The 19,802-nt window shown below is 48.8% G+C and overlaps 1 protein-coding gene across 1 annotated transcript in view; it reads right to left on the bottom strand.

The window, feature by feature from the left end:
* Positions 1-1,770: 1,770 nt before the first annotated feature.
* Positions 1,771-19,802, bottom strand: part of HUNK (hormonally up-regulated Neu-associated kinase) — a 99,964-nt gene continuing 81,932 nt past the window's right edge. Inside the window, exons 8-11 of the mRNA XM_081065251.1 lie at positions 18,256-18,339; positions 13,152-13,199; positions 8,536-8,716; positions 1,771-5,130 (exon numbers count right to left, since the gene is read on the bottom strand). Coding sequence (XP_080921377.1) covers positions 4,478-5,130; positions 8,536-8,716; positions 13,152-13,199; positions 18,256-18,339 — 966 coding nt within the window. The 3' untranslated portion in view covers positions 1,771-4,477. The remainder of the gene's footprint in view (positions 5,131-8,535; positions 8,717-13,151; positions 13,200-18,255; positions 18,340-19,802) is intronic.

Here is a 19,802-nt window from a genome sequence, read left to right as displayed (position 1 = left end):
AATATATTATGTAACTAACTCAGGTTCTTAAGTCAAAGCCATTTTTTTAAACCTGGAATAACACAGCTCTGTGGCATTAATCTGCAATGTACTATTGGTTAATTTGATGTCGCTTAGCTCCAGTTGATGCCTGAGTTTATGCCGTAGCAAGCTACTTTACACTCCAAGAGCTAGTTCCCCAAAATATCTCCTTATCCACATGCTGTCTCAGATGTGGGTATACCTGTGGAAGGGGATTGCAAAGGCTGAAAGACTCCCCATCCTTCGCTCACCTCCAGCCCCTTGGTGCCACTGACATCAGGTCCTGGAGAAAAATGTGTGTTCTGAAAACAGGTCCACAGAAAATAAGTATGGATATATATATATATATTTCCCATTTGTCTTTGGAAACAGATGTCTGAAAAGTTCCCTTGACAAAAAAGCTGCCACAAATAATACACTCATTTACTACTCAGGAAATACACTCCTTTCATTGAAAAGTGATGACATTAAATTGAACCAGCTCCCAGTACTGCTCTGAATTATTCTTACAGTGCCTGTAGCACACAAAGGGTCCTACAAAGAAAACAAATACAAAAATGAAGGGGCTTCCAGACACCCCTTCCCCTAAAAATATCAGTTTTGCATTCTCTCTGAATTTGTCTTACTTTATGACATGGCTATGTATATATAAAAAAAGTTTTATGGATTTAATCTAATAAAACTCAAGAGCCTTTTTATAGCTAGAGTAGATAACAAGGCTGTTTGGGGGTTGCTGCTTTCTTGGGATATCTGCTGAGAAGGAAAGAGTCTTTCTTTAGCTTCAAGAGTCAATGGTGGGTGGTGGAAGGAGTGTGATGCTCAGAATCTCAAGCTACACAATTTGGGAATGACTTAAAAATGCACAGTTGGTCCATGTAGGGACCTCAAAGATACCTGCTATAATGACAGCTTGATCTGCTATTGACTGTCCCCTCCATCCATGGCAGCCACACTGATTTTTCTGTGTTCTTTGAGGGTAGCTTTGCACCCCAGACCTGCCCCAGGGCTAGCTCATGCAAGGACCATGGGGAGTCCTTAAACAATATGGGGCCCCAGTTTTCTCTTCTTCAAAAAAGCTGAGGTTGAACCAGACCATCTCAGGTCCCTTTCTGATCTAAAATGTTCTGATTACTAAAAGAAACATCATCAAAACTAGATGCTTATTCTTGCTCCCCCATCCCCGGTCCATTAAACTTCAGAGCTTCTTGTAGGGGCTCTCACCTTCTACCATGCCACCCTCTGAGCCACACTGTACAGGGGACACATGGGCTAGAGCAAGATGGCATATACGAAAAGCTTTCTGTGAACAGTTATGAATGAAGTCAGTACTGGGACAATCCAAACAGCCATTGTAGACCCCCCTCCCATTCCACCTCATCACCCCTCTTCTCCCTCCCTCCCAAGGCCTAAAACAAGGACAAAACCTAGATGTAATGCTCACAGATGTCATTCGTCACGTGCCATTTTCAGAGTCTTCACAGGAAATCCTGAATTGCCCCTCACAAAAAAGAAAAATGCTGACTCATCTTGAACTGCCATTTGCCATATATCAGTCACATAGACTTCTGTAGACATACCTGTTACAGGTGAAATGAAGTAGGAATCCTGGAGCAGAAAATGCCCTCAAACACCCAACAACTCGATTCCCATTTGCATCCTGTCATTTCCTTGTGCCAGATGTAGAAGATGGTACAACTAATTGCAATGTACTCGATGTTTTAAGACGTATCAGCAAATAAATGAAGCAGCCAGAGTGAGGGAAAAGTGTATTTCACAGTCATTATAAAAGTACATACATTTAATAATGGTCACATAAATACAGTCCTTACTTATGACCAAATTGTACAATTAAAGTTGACTTTTCCTCCGGGACTTCACACGAAGACAGTTCAATCATTTCCATCAGTAACTACAGGCTGACTGAGATCACAGGTGCAGACTCATGAGAGACAGTTATGGGTCAAAGAGACAACACGCTTTATACTTACCAAAGGGAGAGTCAAGTTTTCCATATAAATATAATAAAATAATAAAGAATTTAACATTTCTTCTTTCATTCGATTTCATAGATTTGTCAGGTGCTCACACAAAAAATACAGTTCACCCCCCATCCTCACTCCCTCTCACCTCTCACTGGGTTCAGAATAAACCTGAGTTCACAGTTCAAGTTACCAATGGTGACCTGGTCAGTTAGTTGTAGGAAAGTCTACAGCTGTTCTTGAAGCATTTGAGGAACAGGAAACATGTCCCAATGAGATAACAGCGACACAGAAACGCTCACGTTCTCAAGGAAAGTCCAATACAAGAAAGAGACATCAAGGGCTACAAGTTCACAAGGCACGGGTACACAGCCTGGGAACCTGCACAGCGGGACACCTGCAGCTGGAAACCATCTTCAAAAAAGGTTTCTTCACTGATCCAAAACCAAATGTTTTCATGTCAAATGGACAGAGGGTCTCTTTCAGATGCTTCTTTTCTTTTCTCGGATTAAAAAACTCTTTTCAATGGAAAGTTCCAGAACTCAGTCTGGGGCCATACAAAGAAATCACACCAACAGCTAGGAGCCTGACTCCCTCCTAACAAGGCCTAGAGCTGAGGCGATCCCGTCATTGGGGAAGCTGCAGCTCCAGGTGTGGTCACGGTAGGCCAAGACTTGCCATCGCAGTGGTTTCGGGGTCAGCCAAACATTTGCTCTCTCTTTGCTCGGTCAGAGATGTGTGGGGCAGAGGGAGGTCTCTACTGGTAAATAAGCAAAGATGAAGAAGCACCCCACCCATCTCTGGCATGGGCTGGCTGCCACAGAAATGAAGGCGGGCTCTGCAGTTCTCAAGGTCCGTGGCCTGTTTCAGTGAGCTGAGGGGACTAGCCGTGGGGTGGTCAAAGCAGTGGTTTCTGTCATGCCTGCTCTAGTCAACAGTTGAGGACTCCACACCATGGTGTCTTCTGTCTCCTGAATTAACTGCTCTCCAACCTGTGCCAATTCTTCTTCTTTTCCCAATTCTGCTCACGACTGAGCAGTCCCCAGCAAGCGCCAGGGCCCAGGCCCCACATGGAGACACCCCCCTGGCAGGCTCCAGCTAGATACGGTCAGACAACACTGCGTTCCACAAAACGCACAGAGGGACGGCAGGGACACAGAACCGGAGATTCGTCTTTGGTTCGATCCTTGGTGAAGAGTGTGAAAACAGAACGCGGACTCAAAGCCTGTTTGAGGAAGCCTGCTTTCCTCAAAGAAGACACAGTACTATATTTTGAATATGATCCCTGGCAGGCAAGCCTGCTCATATGTCACAGCAAAGTAGCTGAGCTCTAACCACACTTGTTTTATGGCCAGCTTAAAGGTAACTTACCTTCCAGAGGCATCCAAATTCAACCTTAACCATTTTCTCTCCTTCTGAATAACCAACTGAAACTCTGTCCTATGCCTTCTGGAAGGATCAGGGCTATGTTGATACAATGGCACAAACGCAGGGCCATCAATCACCGTAGGCCACCAGCCACAAAACACCATCTATGTGAGTTTTCATGCCCTCCACGCTTATCCTCTCGTGAAAATGAGTTTGGTGGAACCACTTCTCATCTCTCCATCAGGTTTTTAAAAATCATGTTACTTCGATTTAATGACATCACGTAAAGAAAAATCATCTTTGGAGGAGATAATTTAACCATTAGCAAGTTTCAACCAAAAACAAAGAAAAGACTGTGAAAATTTTCTTTCAGGTGTTTACATCGAATATTGGAACATTGAAAAACTAATAAAGGTATTTTCCTAATTAAAAAAAAAAAGATCTAGTTCAGAAATGAGTGCCCCCTTTGGTCTTTTCCTTTCACTGGGGTCCCCACTGTTCAGACCAGTCTTTGCCCAGCTGTCCCTCTCCGCCCAGAGGGGGCAGTATTGGTGGCAGAGGTTCCTGCCCTCTTCCTCTGAGGTTCCTGGGGCCCGGTGCTCCAGGTATGCACCTCTACGAAAGGCAGGGAAACCGTGGTCTGGAGGAACTGCTTTGTGACACTGCCGTCAGTCCCCCATGTGACTCTGGCTGATGGCTGAAAAGAGAATGATCCAGAGAGGCACAAACAGAGCACACAGTGAAAAAAGATCTGGTAACAGTCTAATCTGAGTCACCCAGAGGCCGATGCATGGTGTTCACCCCTGAGTCCAGCTGAGGGAGGTGAGTGGAAGGCCAGTGAGTAAGTGGGAGGAAGGAGGAGGTGAACGATTACCGGCGGCACCCATAGACAACCCTCCTAGGGAATCCCAGCATCTCCAGGGGTCCCTACACAGGACTGGGCAGTGCAGGCTTTGGGCCTGTGGATTTCACCTGCTCCACAGATGGGACACTGCATGGCCATGAAGAAGGCTCCACGAGAGGCCTTGGAGTCGTCCCACCCTGACCGGCACGTGCAGCTGTTCCACTGCTCTCCTTACAAAGACCCACGGTCCCACTGCTGGCCCAGGCTAACACTGGCCTTTGACGCCATCAGCCATGTCAAAGGAGAGGCTCACGGGGGTCAGGGGCTGCAGAGGTGGCATGCTGGCCTCCAGGGGCCTGTCTGCAGAGGGCTGCTGGCTCTGATGCCGCTTCCTCAGCATCTGTCCGATGCCCATCATGGGGAACCTGCCTCGGCTTGTCACACAGTTCGGGCTCCCCAGGGGTCGTGTGGTGCTGTTGCCGGACACCAGAGGCGGGGAACACACGCCCTCCTGTTTTGGGGGGCAGTTCTTATCTTCATGAGCAAAGGAGACCATAGTGGGATGAGTTTGGAGAGGTGATGGGCTTCCAGGCAGCAGGACCGGGGAGAGCGTCCGCTCCCCGGGTTTCCCACGAGCCAAGCCCCCAGGGGAGTTTAGAATCCTATAGTGATGGGACGGGGAGAGCAGTTCTGTCTGGTCGTCGTGATCCACAGACTCGAAGGAGCGGACCATATCCAACATCAGTGGGTCTTCCTTGGGGGCGATGCTGGTGCTCCCAGGCCCCTGCTGAGGGGGCTCCGGTTTCTTGACAATTCTGGGGGTCCTGGGAGGTGGGACAGGGATGAACTCCATGGAAGAAGAAGCCACACAATTGGAGTCTGAGGTTTTACGGAAAATATTGCGGCAGCCAAAGGAATCTGCACACCAAGAAAGCAAAGGAAATCATGAAGACAGCCACATACACAGTGGGCACGGCCCTTCCCCCGCCTGCTCCGGCCTCCAGGCGGACTGCAACAGTGTGCTACGTGGGGAGGTCAGGAGGAACCAAGAAGCAAAGACCCCAGCATCCGGCTCTCCCCACAGGGACCAGAAGGTCTTTCTAGAAGGGAGGAGACAGAAGGCTGGTGACAGGAGGTCTCCTGGGTTCTGGTTTGCCTCGTGGCAGCCGTTTAACATCTGCTCTCCTTTCCATTGCTTAAAATTCTGGACACTGCCAAAGAGCCTTTGAATAAAAAAGGTACCTGGCTCAACAGAATGACAAAACTGCTGGAAGGACACTGACCAAGCCCAGCTCGCTGAGGACCTGTGAGGTTTGGAAGGAGCGGCTCCCTCATGACTTTTTAAAAATTGGGGAAAAAAATACATACCATAAATTTATCATTTTAACCATTTTTTAAGTGTACAATTCAACCCTGCTAAGTACATTCACTTAGCGTGAAACCAAACTCTTCTTGCAAATCTAAAACTCGGTACCCACTAAACAATAACTCCCTGTTCCCCCTCCCCCAGCCCCTGGCACCACAATTCTACTTTCTGTCTCTGAATTTGACTAGGATAGGCACCTCACGTAAGTGGAATCTACAGTATTTGTCCTTATGTGTCTGGGATGTTTCACTTGCATAACGTCTTCAGGGTCAATCCTAGTTGTAGCCCGTACCAGAATTCCCTTCCTTTTGAAGGTTCCCTTATGACTTCTGACCTGACGGAAGCCTCATCCAATTCTGAATGGGGGCGAAACACTCCTCATCTCTATATTTCAGGCAATGAGCCAATCCCCAAGGTTTCCATCTCAAGTTGGCACAGACTGGAATCCAGGCTTGCAGACTGTGCCAGAAAAGAAAGGGGAATCCCCCACCCATTTGGAGCTGAAGGAAATCACGCCAAGTTCCTGTGAAACAAGCTCTGTCAGAACTTCCTTTTTCTACCATCACAGTTCATAAGCCCCCATCAAGGCCCAGCAGCAGGAAAGCAAGCTGTTGCCCACCGGAAGCGATTTTGGGAACACCCGAGAGCCCTGGGAATCCTCTTCACTTTCTGTAAATACATACACAGATGCCAAAGAAAATCTCCTCCTGAGGCCAGCACAGGTGCTTGAGACTCACAGGCAGACGGAAGTACATTTCATTTAGGGCTAATGTCTCCAGCATCCCAGCTGGCATGTGAGCAGCCCCTCCCCTTCCTGAGATGGCTGCGTGCCCCCAGCTTGGAGCCCAGCTTCTCCGTCTGCCCAGTCCTGCTTCCTTCACTTCCCAGAGGTATAGATGCTGAGAAGATGCCTCCCCCAGGTGCCCTGCTGATCTCCCTGCCCCCAAGGCAGGGACCTGGACACTTCTGCATCACCCCCAGCAAAAGGGTATGGTCATACACATGACCCCGTGAGTTCATCTGCTCCTCTTCCTCCATCCCTACCAGGATGGAGGACGCTGCACTGCTCAGCAAAGAAAGCTCTAGAGCCAGGCTGCTGGAAATCTGGACTCCGCCAGTCACCAGCTCTCTGAACATGTCTCTGTGCCCATGTCCTTGTCTCTAGAAATGAGGGTGAGAATCATTTCACTGGGTAGAGTGAAGAGCTTGACACAGTGCCCGCCACGTAGCACGTGCTCAGTGCTAGCAGTTATGTGGGCTCCAGAGCACTGGAGCATGCATGCTCCAGACAAGGAAAGTACCAGGGAATGGACTCCAGCTCTGGGGTGTCACAGTTACCCCCAAATACGTAGCACTGACCTAGACTTCCATGGGGAGATCCATAGAACGCCATGGTTAAGAGCCTGAATTTGGTGCTGGTTACAAAGCCAGAAAGGAGAATTCACTACAGGGGGATGGGCAGAGTTCCTCCAGGGGTTCTGCCTTTCTGAAACTTAGAGAATGAAACCGAACCAAATGGAATTGTTCTTCTCTGGGTGAGAACCAGGTATGAGCTTCCCTGATACTTTCCTGCTCTCCGGGGAAGCAATGGTTGATCTCAGACAGCCATGGCCCTCTCTGACCCTCAGTCTCTTCATATTTAAAATAAAGGGATTGAAGATTGGACTGCACAATCTCTCCCGTCCCTTCAGTAATAAGAAGCTCTCCTCCTCGCCAGTTGGCTTCAGGACCTTCGCCAGTTCCCTGTGCACCCCTCCCTTCTCACAGTGTGAGTTAAACCTGCGCAGGGCTTCCTTTCCGCACCCCTCAGAGCTCATCCCAGAGCAGGGAGACTCGTGTTTATCAGTTATCTGATGTGATGGACTCTGAAAGATGGGGAGAAGCCCACATGTGTAGCTCCCTTAATCCACCCAATAGCTCTGACAGGTAGATTTCCTTTCACAAGTAATTGAACCAATTAAAATCTTCAGAGCGTAAGGATCTGGGGCAACAAGGAGTCGCAGAGCTGGGGTACAAGCACCTTCCCCCCACCTCAGGGCCCAAACTCCATCAATCCTACCTCAGGCCCTCTCAGGGTCCACTTTCCTGGTGAAGGCCCCCACACCCCAATCTCTGCCCCTGCAGCCTGAAAGCTGTCCATGGTTCCATAACACCATGCACCCTGATTTCTACTTCTGTACCTCAATTTCTACTCCTGCAATATGTTATGCCCTGAATTCTGTTCTCACAATACCACGTACCTCAATTTCTGCTCCCACAATGCCATGCACCCTGATATCTGCTTCCACAGTACAATACACCCCAAAATATCTACTCCTATAATACCATCTCTCCCAAGCTCTGTAACCCAATTTATATTCCTGCTCCCCAATCTCTACTGCAATAATTTATACCCTGATCTCTTTCCACAATACCATGTACCCCATCTCTGCACCCACAATACCTTATACCCCATCTCTGCACCCACAATAGTGTGTACCCCAACTCTGTACCCACAATAGTGTGTACCCCATCTCTGTACCCATAATACCATGCACCCCATTTCTGCACCCATAATATCGTATACCTCATCTCTGCACTCACAATACCATGCACCCCATCTCTGCACCCACAATATTGTGTACCCCATCTCTGCACCCACAATATCATGTACCCCACCTCTGATCCTACAATACTGTGCACCCCATCTGTGCACCCACAATATCACATACCCCATCTCTGCTCCTACAAAACTGTGCACCCCATCTGGGCTTTCTCATATCCTGCCTGTACAGGTGGCCAATACCACGCAGTTTGGACCTTGGTGGCTTCCAGATTAATTGAGGTGCATTAAGTCTGCTTTCTCATAGGCACAGGAACAGTGTGTGTCCCAGGGGCCCACACAACCATCCATGAGGGGCGCACAGCAGCCACGTAGCTAACACGAGAGGCCTGGAGAGTACCCCGAGCTCACCCACCTTTGTCGGGAAAGCCGGACTTGGGGGCCTTCCGGTCCCTCAGCAGGGCCCTGGTGTTCTGCATCTGCGTAATGAGCGAGACGGAGGGCTGTTTGTGCGAGGGCAGGTTCTTGTCCAACTTCTTGGAAAATGGCCGATGAAGAAAATCCCCTCTTTTTTCTTGTTCTTTGGGCTTTTTATCCTTCAAATCAGAAGCAAACATATGTACTCAAACGCACATGAGAATATACAATGCAATTCCTCTTTGAAGAGTTATCCATGTAGGTTTGAGAAATCCCAGCTTTTCACAAGTCTGTGCTCTTAAGGCCCAGCGGAGGCTCCAGGGAGACTACCTCCCTCTCCCGGGGCCACAAACAGGCTTCCATGATCCCCAGCTCCCTGCACTGTGCTGTTTTGAGGTATTCCAGCAAGGGCAAGGTCATACCTAGAGGTCAATTATTCTAGAACATTCTGAACAAACTAAGGCAAAGCAGATGAGGACTTCTAGAAATCTGCTGTCTTATTTAAAGTAGAGTCCTAAGATTCTCCCCGTAGTAGTGGTTTCGCAAAGGCAACTTTGCAAAGAAAATGTAGCCACTTCATCTTAACCATCAGTTCTTGTGTGTTCAGTCAAGCCCAGGATGTGGACAAGAAACCCAGGGGGCCCTGTGCCACCCTGGCTGAGTGCGTGACTCTTTTCCACCCTCTGGTCATGTGAGCCTTACTTGTATACTTAAAAATGACACAATTTAGCTATGTTTGACGTCATCTTGCCTTCACTAAACTCGATTATAATCTCTCTGACAGGCGTGAATTTGACTATCATATCTTCAAACCCACAGCCTCGGGCATAAAGCCAGGTACATAGAGAAGGTTTAATAAATAGTTATCGAAATGTTAAAAAAAAAATGCGAGTGGAAACCGAAAGGAATTAAAACGAACTAAGTTCAAGCTTCTGGGAAGGATGAAGCCACTAAGACATTATTCTTTTGCTGGCCCTAAAGACTGTGCTTGATGTTTACTGTTAAACAGAGCTAACTGAATCCCTGACCTCACCCCGAAACAGGGGGAAAAACAACAAAAACAGATTTTCACATTTTTGCCTTAAACTTCAAGAGCATTTGCAATTCAAAGGAGCTCATCTATTTTTCACTGATGTTGCAAAGCTTCTCAAGGAAACATCCAGCACTGGTACAGCCTTTTCCCGTGAGGCTCTTCAAAGCCTTTATGGACTGAAGATCAGTATGTCTAGTTTCTGAGTGGGAAAGGGGGACAGGGAAGAAATGGAAATTGGGGAAGCTGAGCTGAGCTTCCACTGTCACTGAGAGGGGTCTAAGCCTTGGCTGAAGTGGCCTCTCCCTAGTGGAGGGGTGACATGGGAAGAAATGAGAGGCGACGCTTCCAACAACTCCTTCTCCAGTGTCTGGGCAGCCACCTCCAGCCTCCAGGACACTCGGAGTGCCAGACACTATAGGAAAAGCATGACCTGCACTGACGAGGCAAATTCTGTTATCCCCTCGTACAGACAAGGGAACAGCTGGAGTGGCTAAAGAATTCACCCAGGTGTGGCAGGAAAGCTCAGATGTTCACAGCTCTGAAATTCAGAGTTCTTAATCCTTGACTCCACACTGCCCTCTGGGCGCTTGGGGCAGGACCAGGCGATTCCAGTGGCAGACAGGAAGGACAGACACAGAGCCTGCCGGGGACAGAGACTACACTACAGTCTTAGGGCTCCAGGTGGGTACCCGGGGTGCTAGGGACAAAGCCTCGTGTTCCAGGTCATCACACAGGAAGCTACAAAGAGGAAAGGGGCCCAATTGGTCCAGGTCACCTTGGTTAGGGCCAATCACAACTCTCCACCTTTCCCTCTCCCCGTCTCTGCAAATGCTAATAGGCTCCCTTCCTCTCTCGGCAAAAGAAAATGAGCTTTCATGGTTCCCCCCTTCCCCCAAGCATTGAAGGAGCCTGTCCTGAGAAGTCTGGCAGAATTTCCTCCCTTTGCTCTGTTCTTTCTACCTCTCTTTTTTTTTATGAGAAAAGTCAACAGGTCTACCTGTTAACACCTTAAACAGGAATAATGCAATCAAACGCACTTTGGTGATACATTGTAAAACAGTATTTAGAAGAAGAGACAAAACTGCAGTCCCCTCCTTTTCAGGACAGCTTTCTTCTGACCACGAGCACACCTTCCTTTGGACTGCTTTGTGGGCGTCTCCATGGGTTCACCTCGGCTCCTTTCCAAATCTCCCTGGCTTCTCAAAAGCTAAAGGATCCAGATGTAAACTTTCTGGGGGGCCAGTATCGCCACCCAGATGGGGTTCATTAGCACCAAGAGGGGTACAACGCATGAGTTTCTGTAGAAAGAGACTGAGGCTGGTTCTAGAATTCTGTCTTACAACCAACAAGGATATTTGGCAACAAGAAGAAAGCCCGTTGTGGGGGCCAAAGAAAGGGAAATGGACTGAGGGCTGAAAACTGGGGGAATCCCCTGCTCTGACCACCCTGTGGAACTTAAGCCCAGGATCCTGCACTGATTGTTTTCTCCCCAACGCTGAACCCCCTGAACCCCTGAACCCCCTCCTCCAGCCTAAAATAATGGGTGATTTCATAGTGACCAGTTTCTCTGAGGATGCCAGGAATTGACCACCTGACCGCTCCCTGCTGGGGACACACTGCTGGGTCGGTCCACGTGGAAGGGTCCATGGCCCACAGCAAACGTGTTTGTTTACAACCAGCCAATCTTAGTGACCTCCAAGCACAGGTTATCAAATGCAGTGGGTCATCTAATTACACCTTTTCATGTGCACGGCCTACTTTCTCCAAAAGACATTCCCTAGGGAGCAAGATACTGAAGTGCCTTACATAACAGAAACAGATCTTCAGAGGGATTAATTATGCTCCTCCTTTGGCATGCCGTGCCCACTCGTGTCCCCCTCTCAGCAGGCCGGCTGCAGCCTGTGGGGTCTCTCCAGAGGTGCTTCTCATATACCCACAAGCCTGAGGGCAGGCGATGGATCTAAAGCTGTCGGTTCAAAAGGTCCAGTTTGGACCCCCACTCACAGCCCCGAGCCCCCCAAGGCAGATCAGAGAGGGGACCACAGGAGGCCCCCGATGCAAGCCCCACACAGAACAGCTTCTTGTTTTCTTTAAACCACCCACTGCCTGTGTGCGTGGATATTTACAAAACTGAACACTTTGAAAATGGGGCCCCATAAAGAGTTCTCCACCAAGACTCAAATCGTCATGGATCGTTTGATGGAGGAGAAGAAGAAGCCAGGGACTGATGATCCACTAGGCTTCTGGAAGGAAAGGTCTGCAGGGGTGACAGCAAGTGGGTGGAGGAAGGCGGTCCTGGGACCCTGATCTGATCTCCCAGGAGCTGGTCCCCTCAGACTCTTCCCTGCAACTCCAGCCTCCTGAGTTCCAAAGAGCTGCACCCCTCCCCCTTCCTTCCTGGTTTTCCTCCTGTGAGCACAGCAGAGGGTGACTTGCAGCAAGTCACCTCCCTCTGAGGGGGGAAGTGTAACCAAAAGAGTGGGTCCTTCCAGCTCTTGGAGTATAAAAATGAAACTCACATCGCATCTGCTTTGTCAATTTAACAAGGACAGATGTGGCCGCACCTGCTCATCTCCCCAGGCTGCAGGAAGAGCTACTGCCCAGGAAATTCACTCTGCCGCCCAGGAGATGAAATAGGACCATGGGGAATGAGGCCGGCAGCAGAGAAGCCCTGGAGACTCTGGACAAGCCAAAGCTGTTTTCGTAGAGTAACTACCAAGGGCAGCTCAGCATGGCTCTCCTGGAGCCTGGCGTCCTGTGGATGATGAACTGACCTCACCTGGCTGTTTGGGACATCACAACTGGTGTGGACTGTAAGCACCTGAGATGGTCCAGGGGCCCAGCTGTTGTTTGATGGTTGGTTTTGATTCCTTGCTGCCCATCACATAAGGGAAAGCTGCCACGGCCTGATTTTGCCGTAGGAAAAACATCGAATGAGTTGAGAAAAAGAGGGCTTGGTTCATATATTAGGCCACTCACTGAACCAGAAAGCTCTGGACTGTCACAAACCCCATTTCTCATACAGATAGAAACACGACTGCAGAGCCAAGTGTATAGGTACAGCAACAGTCGACTAAACATAGAAAGCACCAGTCTGACCTGAGGGGATTCTGATAAGCCCACTCACAACAGGATTCTGCATGTTTTCATGAAGGCAAGGACAGGGGTGTGTGGAGCCCAGAGCCCTAGGCAGAGATCTGCCAACCTTCAGGGGCATGTGTGACGGTTAATTTCATGTGTCAACGTGGCTAGGCATGGTACCCAGGGTTTGGTCAAACGCCAGTCTAGATATTGCTGTGGAGGTATTTTAAAAATGAGATTAACACTTAAATCAGTAGACTTTGAGTAAAGCAGATTATCTTCTACAATGTGGGTGGGCCTTGTGCCATCAGGTGAAGGCCTTGAGAAAAAAAGACTGAGGAAGAAGGAACTCAAGCTGAAACATCAACTCTTCCCCGGGTGTCCGAGTATCACACACACACACACACACACACACACACACACACACACACACACACACACTATTGGTTCTGTTTCTCTGGAGAACTCTGATGAATCCATCATAAATCCCAGATTCTTACCTGCACAGCATGGAATTCGAGGTCTCTAGTCCAGGTGTCCAAGGAGGCCTGTGAAAACCAGCATTTTTCAGCAATTCAAGAAGCTGCACCTGTTTTTTTTCCCTAAACTCTTCCTCCTACCACTTGCACCTCTGTTTGAGAATTATTCATTTCAATGTTTGTAGACAAGAAACCAAACTCCTAAATCATCGTGGAAGCAGGCAGCAGATGTCCTACATCACACACGGAATAGATTCGCTTAGGTAAGCTTTCTATTAAAGCCTAAGACACATAAGGAGGAATGCTCTAATGATGAGTGAGAAGTTCAATGCGTTTCCTCAAACAGCACAAATACTCACGGAAATGGCACCCACATCAAGAAATAAGACCCACCCACAGCTGGAAGTCCGTCCTACCTCCACCCATGGCCTCTCCCAGTCCCTCAGGTAACTACCATTCTGATTTCTGATAGTCTGGATTGTTTGCCTTGATTCCAAACTCCATTTTAAAGAATTGTATAGATTTTGAAGTAAGACACAGTGAGAACATTTTCATATTTTACGTTTAAACTTACAGTCCCTGTTATGGGTTGAATTGTATTCCCCCCAAATTCATATGTTGGAGTCCTCACCCCCAAAACCTGAGAATGTGACCTTATTCGAAGATAGGGTCACTACAGGCCTGTCGTGTCCCCTGTGAAGCTTGGGGACAGTGGAGCGTGTGAAAGCTGGCTCTCCTTGTTGTTTGGAAGGGCCCTGTGGGTGTTACCTTGACAGAGGAAGTCAGGTTAAAATGAGGTCTTTAGGATGGGCCTTAACCAATGTGACTGGAGCTCTTACAAAAAGGGGATATTGGACACAGACACAGGGAGGATGCCACGTGACGGTGGAAACAGAGATCGGGTGCTACTCCTACGAGCCAAGGAACCACAGAGTGCCAGCAGCCACCGGAAGCCAGGAGAGGGGCCTGGGGCAGATTCTCCCATAGCCTCGGAGGCGCCAGCCCTGCGACACCTTGATGTTGGACTTCGGCCTCCAGACTGTGCGACAGTACATTTCTGTTGTTCAAGGGACCCCGTGTGTGGTGCTTGGTCACAGCAGCCCTAGCAAACTTGTACAGTCCCTCTGCTACCCTCGGCACAACTTTTCTTCCAAAACTGCTCTATTCCTTTGACACTACAGAAGCCCTCCTAGATCCAGTGTACGTTCGTCTGCAAATTATCATGATTCTTAAGGACTTGAACAAAAATGGCTCTGGCTCTATCTCTTATGGTTTTCATAAGCCAATTTAAAAGTGATCACTGCCCGGCCTTGACCCCACGGTCCTCAAGGGCCCCCTCTTTTAGAAAGAGGAGTCCCTGGGGTGTGGGGCTGACGTGTTCTTAGATAAGACACCTCACCGAAGTGTCCCACTTTTATAGACATAATCTCTGCCTTTTACAGGATGAAGAGGTGAAGAAAGTGGTCAAGTCGTAACATCACAGCACTGAACTCCCAAAAGGGAACGTTTTTCAACTTAATTCAGCTCCTTTGTCTCCTAGGAGAAAAAGAAGTGGAATTGAGAAGAACAAACAGGCCTGCTTGCATTCGGCATGGGGACACGACCCTGAGCCTCTCCCCAGCCAACTTGTGCACAACCTGAAATTTCTAGCCGCCGCCCCTCTCCCCACTGCAGCCCACCCCATCCCCACCAGCTTCTCGTCCTGGACCAGCTGATGGCAACCAGAATGGAACCCACAGAGCCTCTGCATGGGCTCCACCTAGAAAATCTGGGCTCTTTAGACTTTCTTAACACTTTTTCTAACTGGTCCCAATCACTTTCTAGGTTCCAAGGGAGACAAGTCTAGTAATAGCCTGTAATTTAATTAGCAGGAGTATTGTCGCATTTTGGAGAAAACAAATGGATCACAGAAAATTGAAATGCTGGTTTCCCATTAGTGTTCCTATTTAAACTCCGGCTGTTAAATATTTCAACAAATGTTTAAAACACCATGTATTTTCAGACCAAATGAAATAATCATCTAAGAAAAATCATTTGGATGAAAAAAAAGAGGGCCCTATCCCACCACTGTTCTGACACTTTCAAACACACAAGCGCAGGGCAACCGAGGACAAGGCTTCAGCCAAGTGGCTTAGAGGCCACTTAGGGCATGCTCTCAGGGGCACGTGGATGGCGCAGCTAAGTTTGCACGGTTACTTGAGGCCCTGAAGAGTCAAATGCAAACCAAGAGAAAGGAGGGCCTAGCAGTGAATTCTGCTCCCCGGGGTCCCAGCTGAGGTGACCACCCTCAGAGCAAGCGGCTGTCTTCGGCCCCTCCCTGCCTTAGGGCACGTCTATGCCGTGATGATAGTGCAACTTGTGTGCTGTGTTGCAGGTGTTCCTTCTGCTTTCATCAAATTAGGTGTCCCACCTGGGATGTTCTACCTTCTCCAGGTGCTGTCCCAACTCTATCTGTTTTCTCAGACTCAGGTTGACGTCCACTTTATTCTTTCATTTGTTTATTTGACAAATATTTATTGAGCACCTACTGCATGCCAGGCTTTGTGTAGGCTCCAGGGATACTGGGAGGAGCAAAAAGGACACAGTCCTTGCTCTTAAGCAACTCATAGTCCAGAGGAGGGGAGAGACGTTAATCAAATAACCCCTGAACAAATGAAACTCTGCAAATGGGGCAAGTCCCAGGATGCAGAAAGTGGTGTGACAGCCTGTACTGGAGGGATGTGACCCGATGGCAGAGCTCTATGAGGAGCTGACACTGCCTTGGGATCTGAAGCTATAAAGACATAAACTTAGTAAAAAGAGGTGAGGAGAACATTCTGGAAGAGGAAACAGAGTGTGCACAGCTCTGACAGCCCAGAGCACAGAAATCTGAAGGCCTGTGGGAGTGAGCACAGAGCCAGGAGCCAGTCCAACCCACGGCTTAGTGGTCACATCACGGAGTTTACCTTCCACGTTAAGGAAGCAGGGAGGGGACATAATCCAAAAGCTCACTCTGGCCGGCAGGGGAAGAAGAGAGCGCCAGGCAGTCATGGGGAAGCAGGGACGCCAGTTAGGAGGCTGTGGCAGAGGTCCAGGGCAGAGGTGATGATGGCTGGGCCCAGGCCGGGAGGATGGGATGGGAACAAGAGAGCTTTGGGAGTCATCTTGGCATATCTTGGTGACAGACCGGCTCTGGGATGAGGGGAAGGAGCTAAAAGGACACCTGGTTCCTGCCCTGTGCTGTGGGAGGGGTGGCATCTGACAGAGACAGAGAATGGGGTAAGGGCTGGTTTCAGGTGTGCTAGATTTGAGAAAACCTTCACTCATGCAAGAGGTGTAGTAAGCAACTGGCCAGAGAGTCTGGAGCTCAGGGGCGTGTGCCCCCTCCACCACTTCCACTCTCCTGCTCTCTGCCTAAAAGCCACACGTGGGTTTGCAGCTCAGCCCCAGCCCATGCACCTACCTTCCAAAAGCTTATGTCCATCCTTATCATGCTGGGCCTTGCAGCCTGTCTCAGAGGACGGAGGCCTCCAGCCTGGGGTTGAGGCTAAGCCCCACCCTGGCTGCTGTCACTCCATACCCCACCCTTACTCCCCCACCCTCACTCCTCCTTCCAGCAGAGGACATGGCCTCTCCTTTTCATTGCCAATGTCATCGAAAGAGAGATGTATGCTATCTTCACTTCCCCTCTTCCCACTCCCCCTAAATCCATGCACTCTCTTTTCTGCCTTTGCTACCTCCACCAAGCTGTTCTCTCTAAGGTCCCCAGAACAACCAGCTGCTCAGCTGACACCACTGACCGTGTTACAGTTGACTCTTCCCATGGTCTCCCTGGCATGGTTCCCTAAGTGCCTCCTGCACCCTCCCTAAGCCCCCGTCATCGTTGCTGGATTCTTGGTCACCAGCGTCTCCTCTCCTCTGCCTCCTTAACTTGTGCCATCTCCCAGTCTCTGTCTAGATTGGACAGCTGCGCCCTTGTCCCCTGGCCTCGACGCTCAGGGTGGCCCCTTCCCAGTGCTCCTGTCACATTGACATATGGCACCCATGTCACCTGCCTCGCTGGATTGTTCAGGCCGTGTCCCTCTTGCTTTCTCTTGCTGCCAAAGAGCTCAGCGCAGTGCTCATTTACAACTCACTGTAAACTTGCCAATTCTTAAACCCCAGGAGAATTTCCTTTCCTGGTGACATGCAAGGCTTGTGGAATCAGGATGAAAACTCTGAGTTGGAAAATGGAACAGGGAAGTGGGCAAGCCCATGGACCTCCTGCAGGGCACAGATGTAGGGTTGCTTTTTGATTTCTCCCCAAAAGGAATTCCTGGGTGTTGCAGGAGAGGCTCCTGTGGCTGGGGGGGTTCAGAGGGAGGCTGCAGGGTGGCCGGGGAATCAGAAGTGGGTTCCCAGGGAAATCACTGAGAACACAGAGGAGCCCCGCTTGACAAAAATGATGTGTGAGGAGTCCGGGGTGGAGAGGGTGGTCACCTGGGGGTCCTGGCCCTGGGTCTGGAGTCCCCAGGCACAGTCTCTTTATAAGCGTGTATGTGGGGTCCAAAACAATTGGCCATATGGTACTAGTTTTTACTCTGAAATCCAAGAATCTTGGTATTTTCTCTCAGGTATGTGCTAGGTAGCATCAAGTAACCAGGGACCGCTGACTGGAAAATCAAGCTTTTGTCCAAAACGTTTTTCCGTTCCTCACCTTACTTTTCTCTCCTGATGCCAAGTGGTAACATTCCCTTTTATTTCTGAGCACTTGCTTTTACCTTTTGGAGATCTGGCATTGGATTCCAACCTTGGCTGCTCCATGGAATCATTTAGGCATCTTTAAAACAATACTGATGCCCCCGCCCCCGGCCCTGGACCTCGCCCCTGAGATTCTATGGAACTGGTAGGAGGTGTGGCCTGGACATCCATATGTTTAAATGCCCCTAGTGACCCTAATGTGTGGCCACAGCTGAGAACCGCGGTTTGGAGACTGAGCGACGGTGGCTCCACTGTAAACCATTTCTCAAGGGCTCAACTAAGTAAGTATTTGTCTTTGGCTACTTCTATGTCCCACAATTACTGGTTTCCTTTCCAGTCTCCTCCCAAAATAGAAATCCACTCTTCCGCGAGATCCTGGGTTCTGCCTGTGGGGGGAGTTACTCACCTCATAGGGCTCTTTGCTGGGCCTGCACTTTTCTATCTGGTAGAGCTGGGTCTTGCAGCAGACGCTGTCCTGGTTGTCAGATTTCTACCAGAGAAGAAGAGAAAAAAGCATGGCTTAACTCATAGGAAATAGAAGTGTCCGTTAAACAGTCATTAATTTTTAAACCGGTGCTGGGCTAAGAAAGTGGTTGGCAAGACAGTGAATTGCAACACAAAGCCTCCTGGGAGGCAGCCTGCAGGCAGGATGCAGCATGGGGACAGCGTCAGGAGACCTACTTCTGCTCCTGTCTCTGCCAGGAAAGGGCCAGGTGACCCTGGGCAGGTCACTGGACCTTGCTGGCCTCAGTTCTTTCATCTGTGCAGTGAAGACTACTCCAAGGTGTAAAAGAAGAAATATGGGAGCTGGGAAGAATAACTTATTTTATTGAACTGCTAAATAGGATACAGATCTTGCTTATTTAAAAACAGCCTTAGTCCCTGCCTGCTCTCCCCACTCCAAAAGTCACAGCAATTCATAATGTAGCTTAAAGAAGAAGCCAGACAACTGCATGTATGCCGATCTGGGGGCACGATTTAGGTGCTACTCCATCTGCAGACAGGTGAAAATTAAATGACTGATGAATGAATTTATCTACCAACAAATTGTCACAGAATGTCACTGCAGGATCTCCGAATGAAAATCCATGCTTTCGAAAAAGGAAACAAGAATCAAGAGAGAAGGGGAGACGTGGCAAATAATTAAGGTCCCATGTTTTACTTTTTAGTTCAGTAGCTTCATTTTCAAAATTACATATGCGTTGTTAGTAACTGGTTGATAAGATTAACAGCTGGGACGGTGCATACAGTACAATTAAATTAGCCATCTGTGGAAATTACCGAGCAGACCAGCTGTGGTTGTCTGTGGGCATTAATTCACTCCAGTTAAAAGCAGCCACTCACCTAGACACTGGTTGTCAGACCAGGTATGTCCTACGATTTAAGGGTTACGTGTGCAGTGGACACAATAAAATAAGAACCTTCTCCAGTTAGAACGCCATGAGCTGAGTTTCCAGAGAACATTCTCAGTAGATACAGTCATGGTCAGCCTTGCAACACGGCAATACTTGCAACCCCGATTCTGGGCAAGGGGAGGAGCAGAAACACAGCAGATGACAGGACCCCCAGACAAATCAAGACACCGCCTAAGAGCTTCAGACACATGTCTCTCTCACATGGGATGAGCTGCGTGAAAGTTTAGGAAGAGTGTGATAACCAAGTTTATATCTGTAGATGTGGTGGTAGACACAGGAAAGAAAGTATTTAGAAAACTAAAGTCCCTCCATTTCATTGATCGGCGTCCAAAAATCTAGTTCTGTCAAACGGAAAATGGTTGAATCTGCGAGCTTACATAGGAAAGCAGCAGTGTCATCTTTTAAATAGGTTAAACCATGAACTTCACAGTTGCACGGAAACACTTTCTAAAACCTAATTTTTGAACAATATTTATCATTTGAAAAGATAATCAGCATGTTGATCCTCTTTTCTTCCTTTGACTTTAAGAACTATGTA

The sequence above is a fragment of the Rhinolophus hipposideros genome (genome assembly GCF_964194185.1).
Source record: "Rhinolophus hipposideros genome assembly, chromosome: 2".
In the NCBI taxonomy this organism is placed as follows: Eukaryota; Metazoa; Chordata; class Mammalia; order Chiroptera; family Rhinolophidae; genus Rhinolophus; species Rhinolophus hipposideros.
This window is presented reverse-complemented; position numbering and strand designations above follow the sequence as displayed.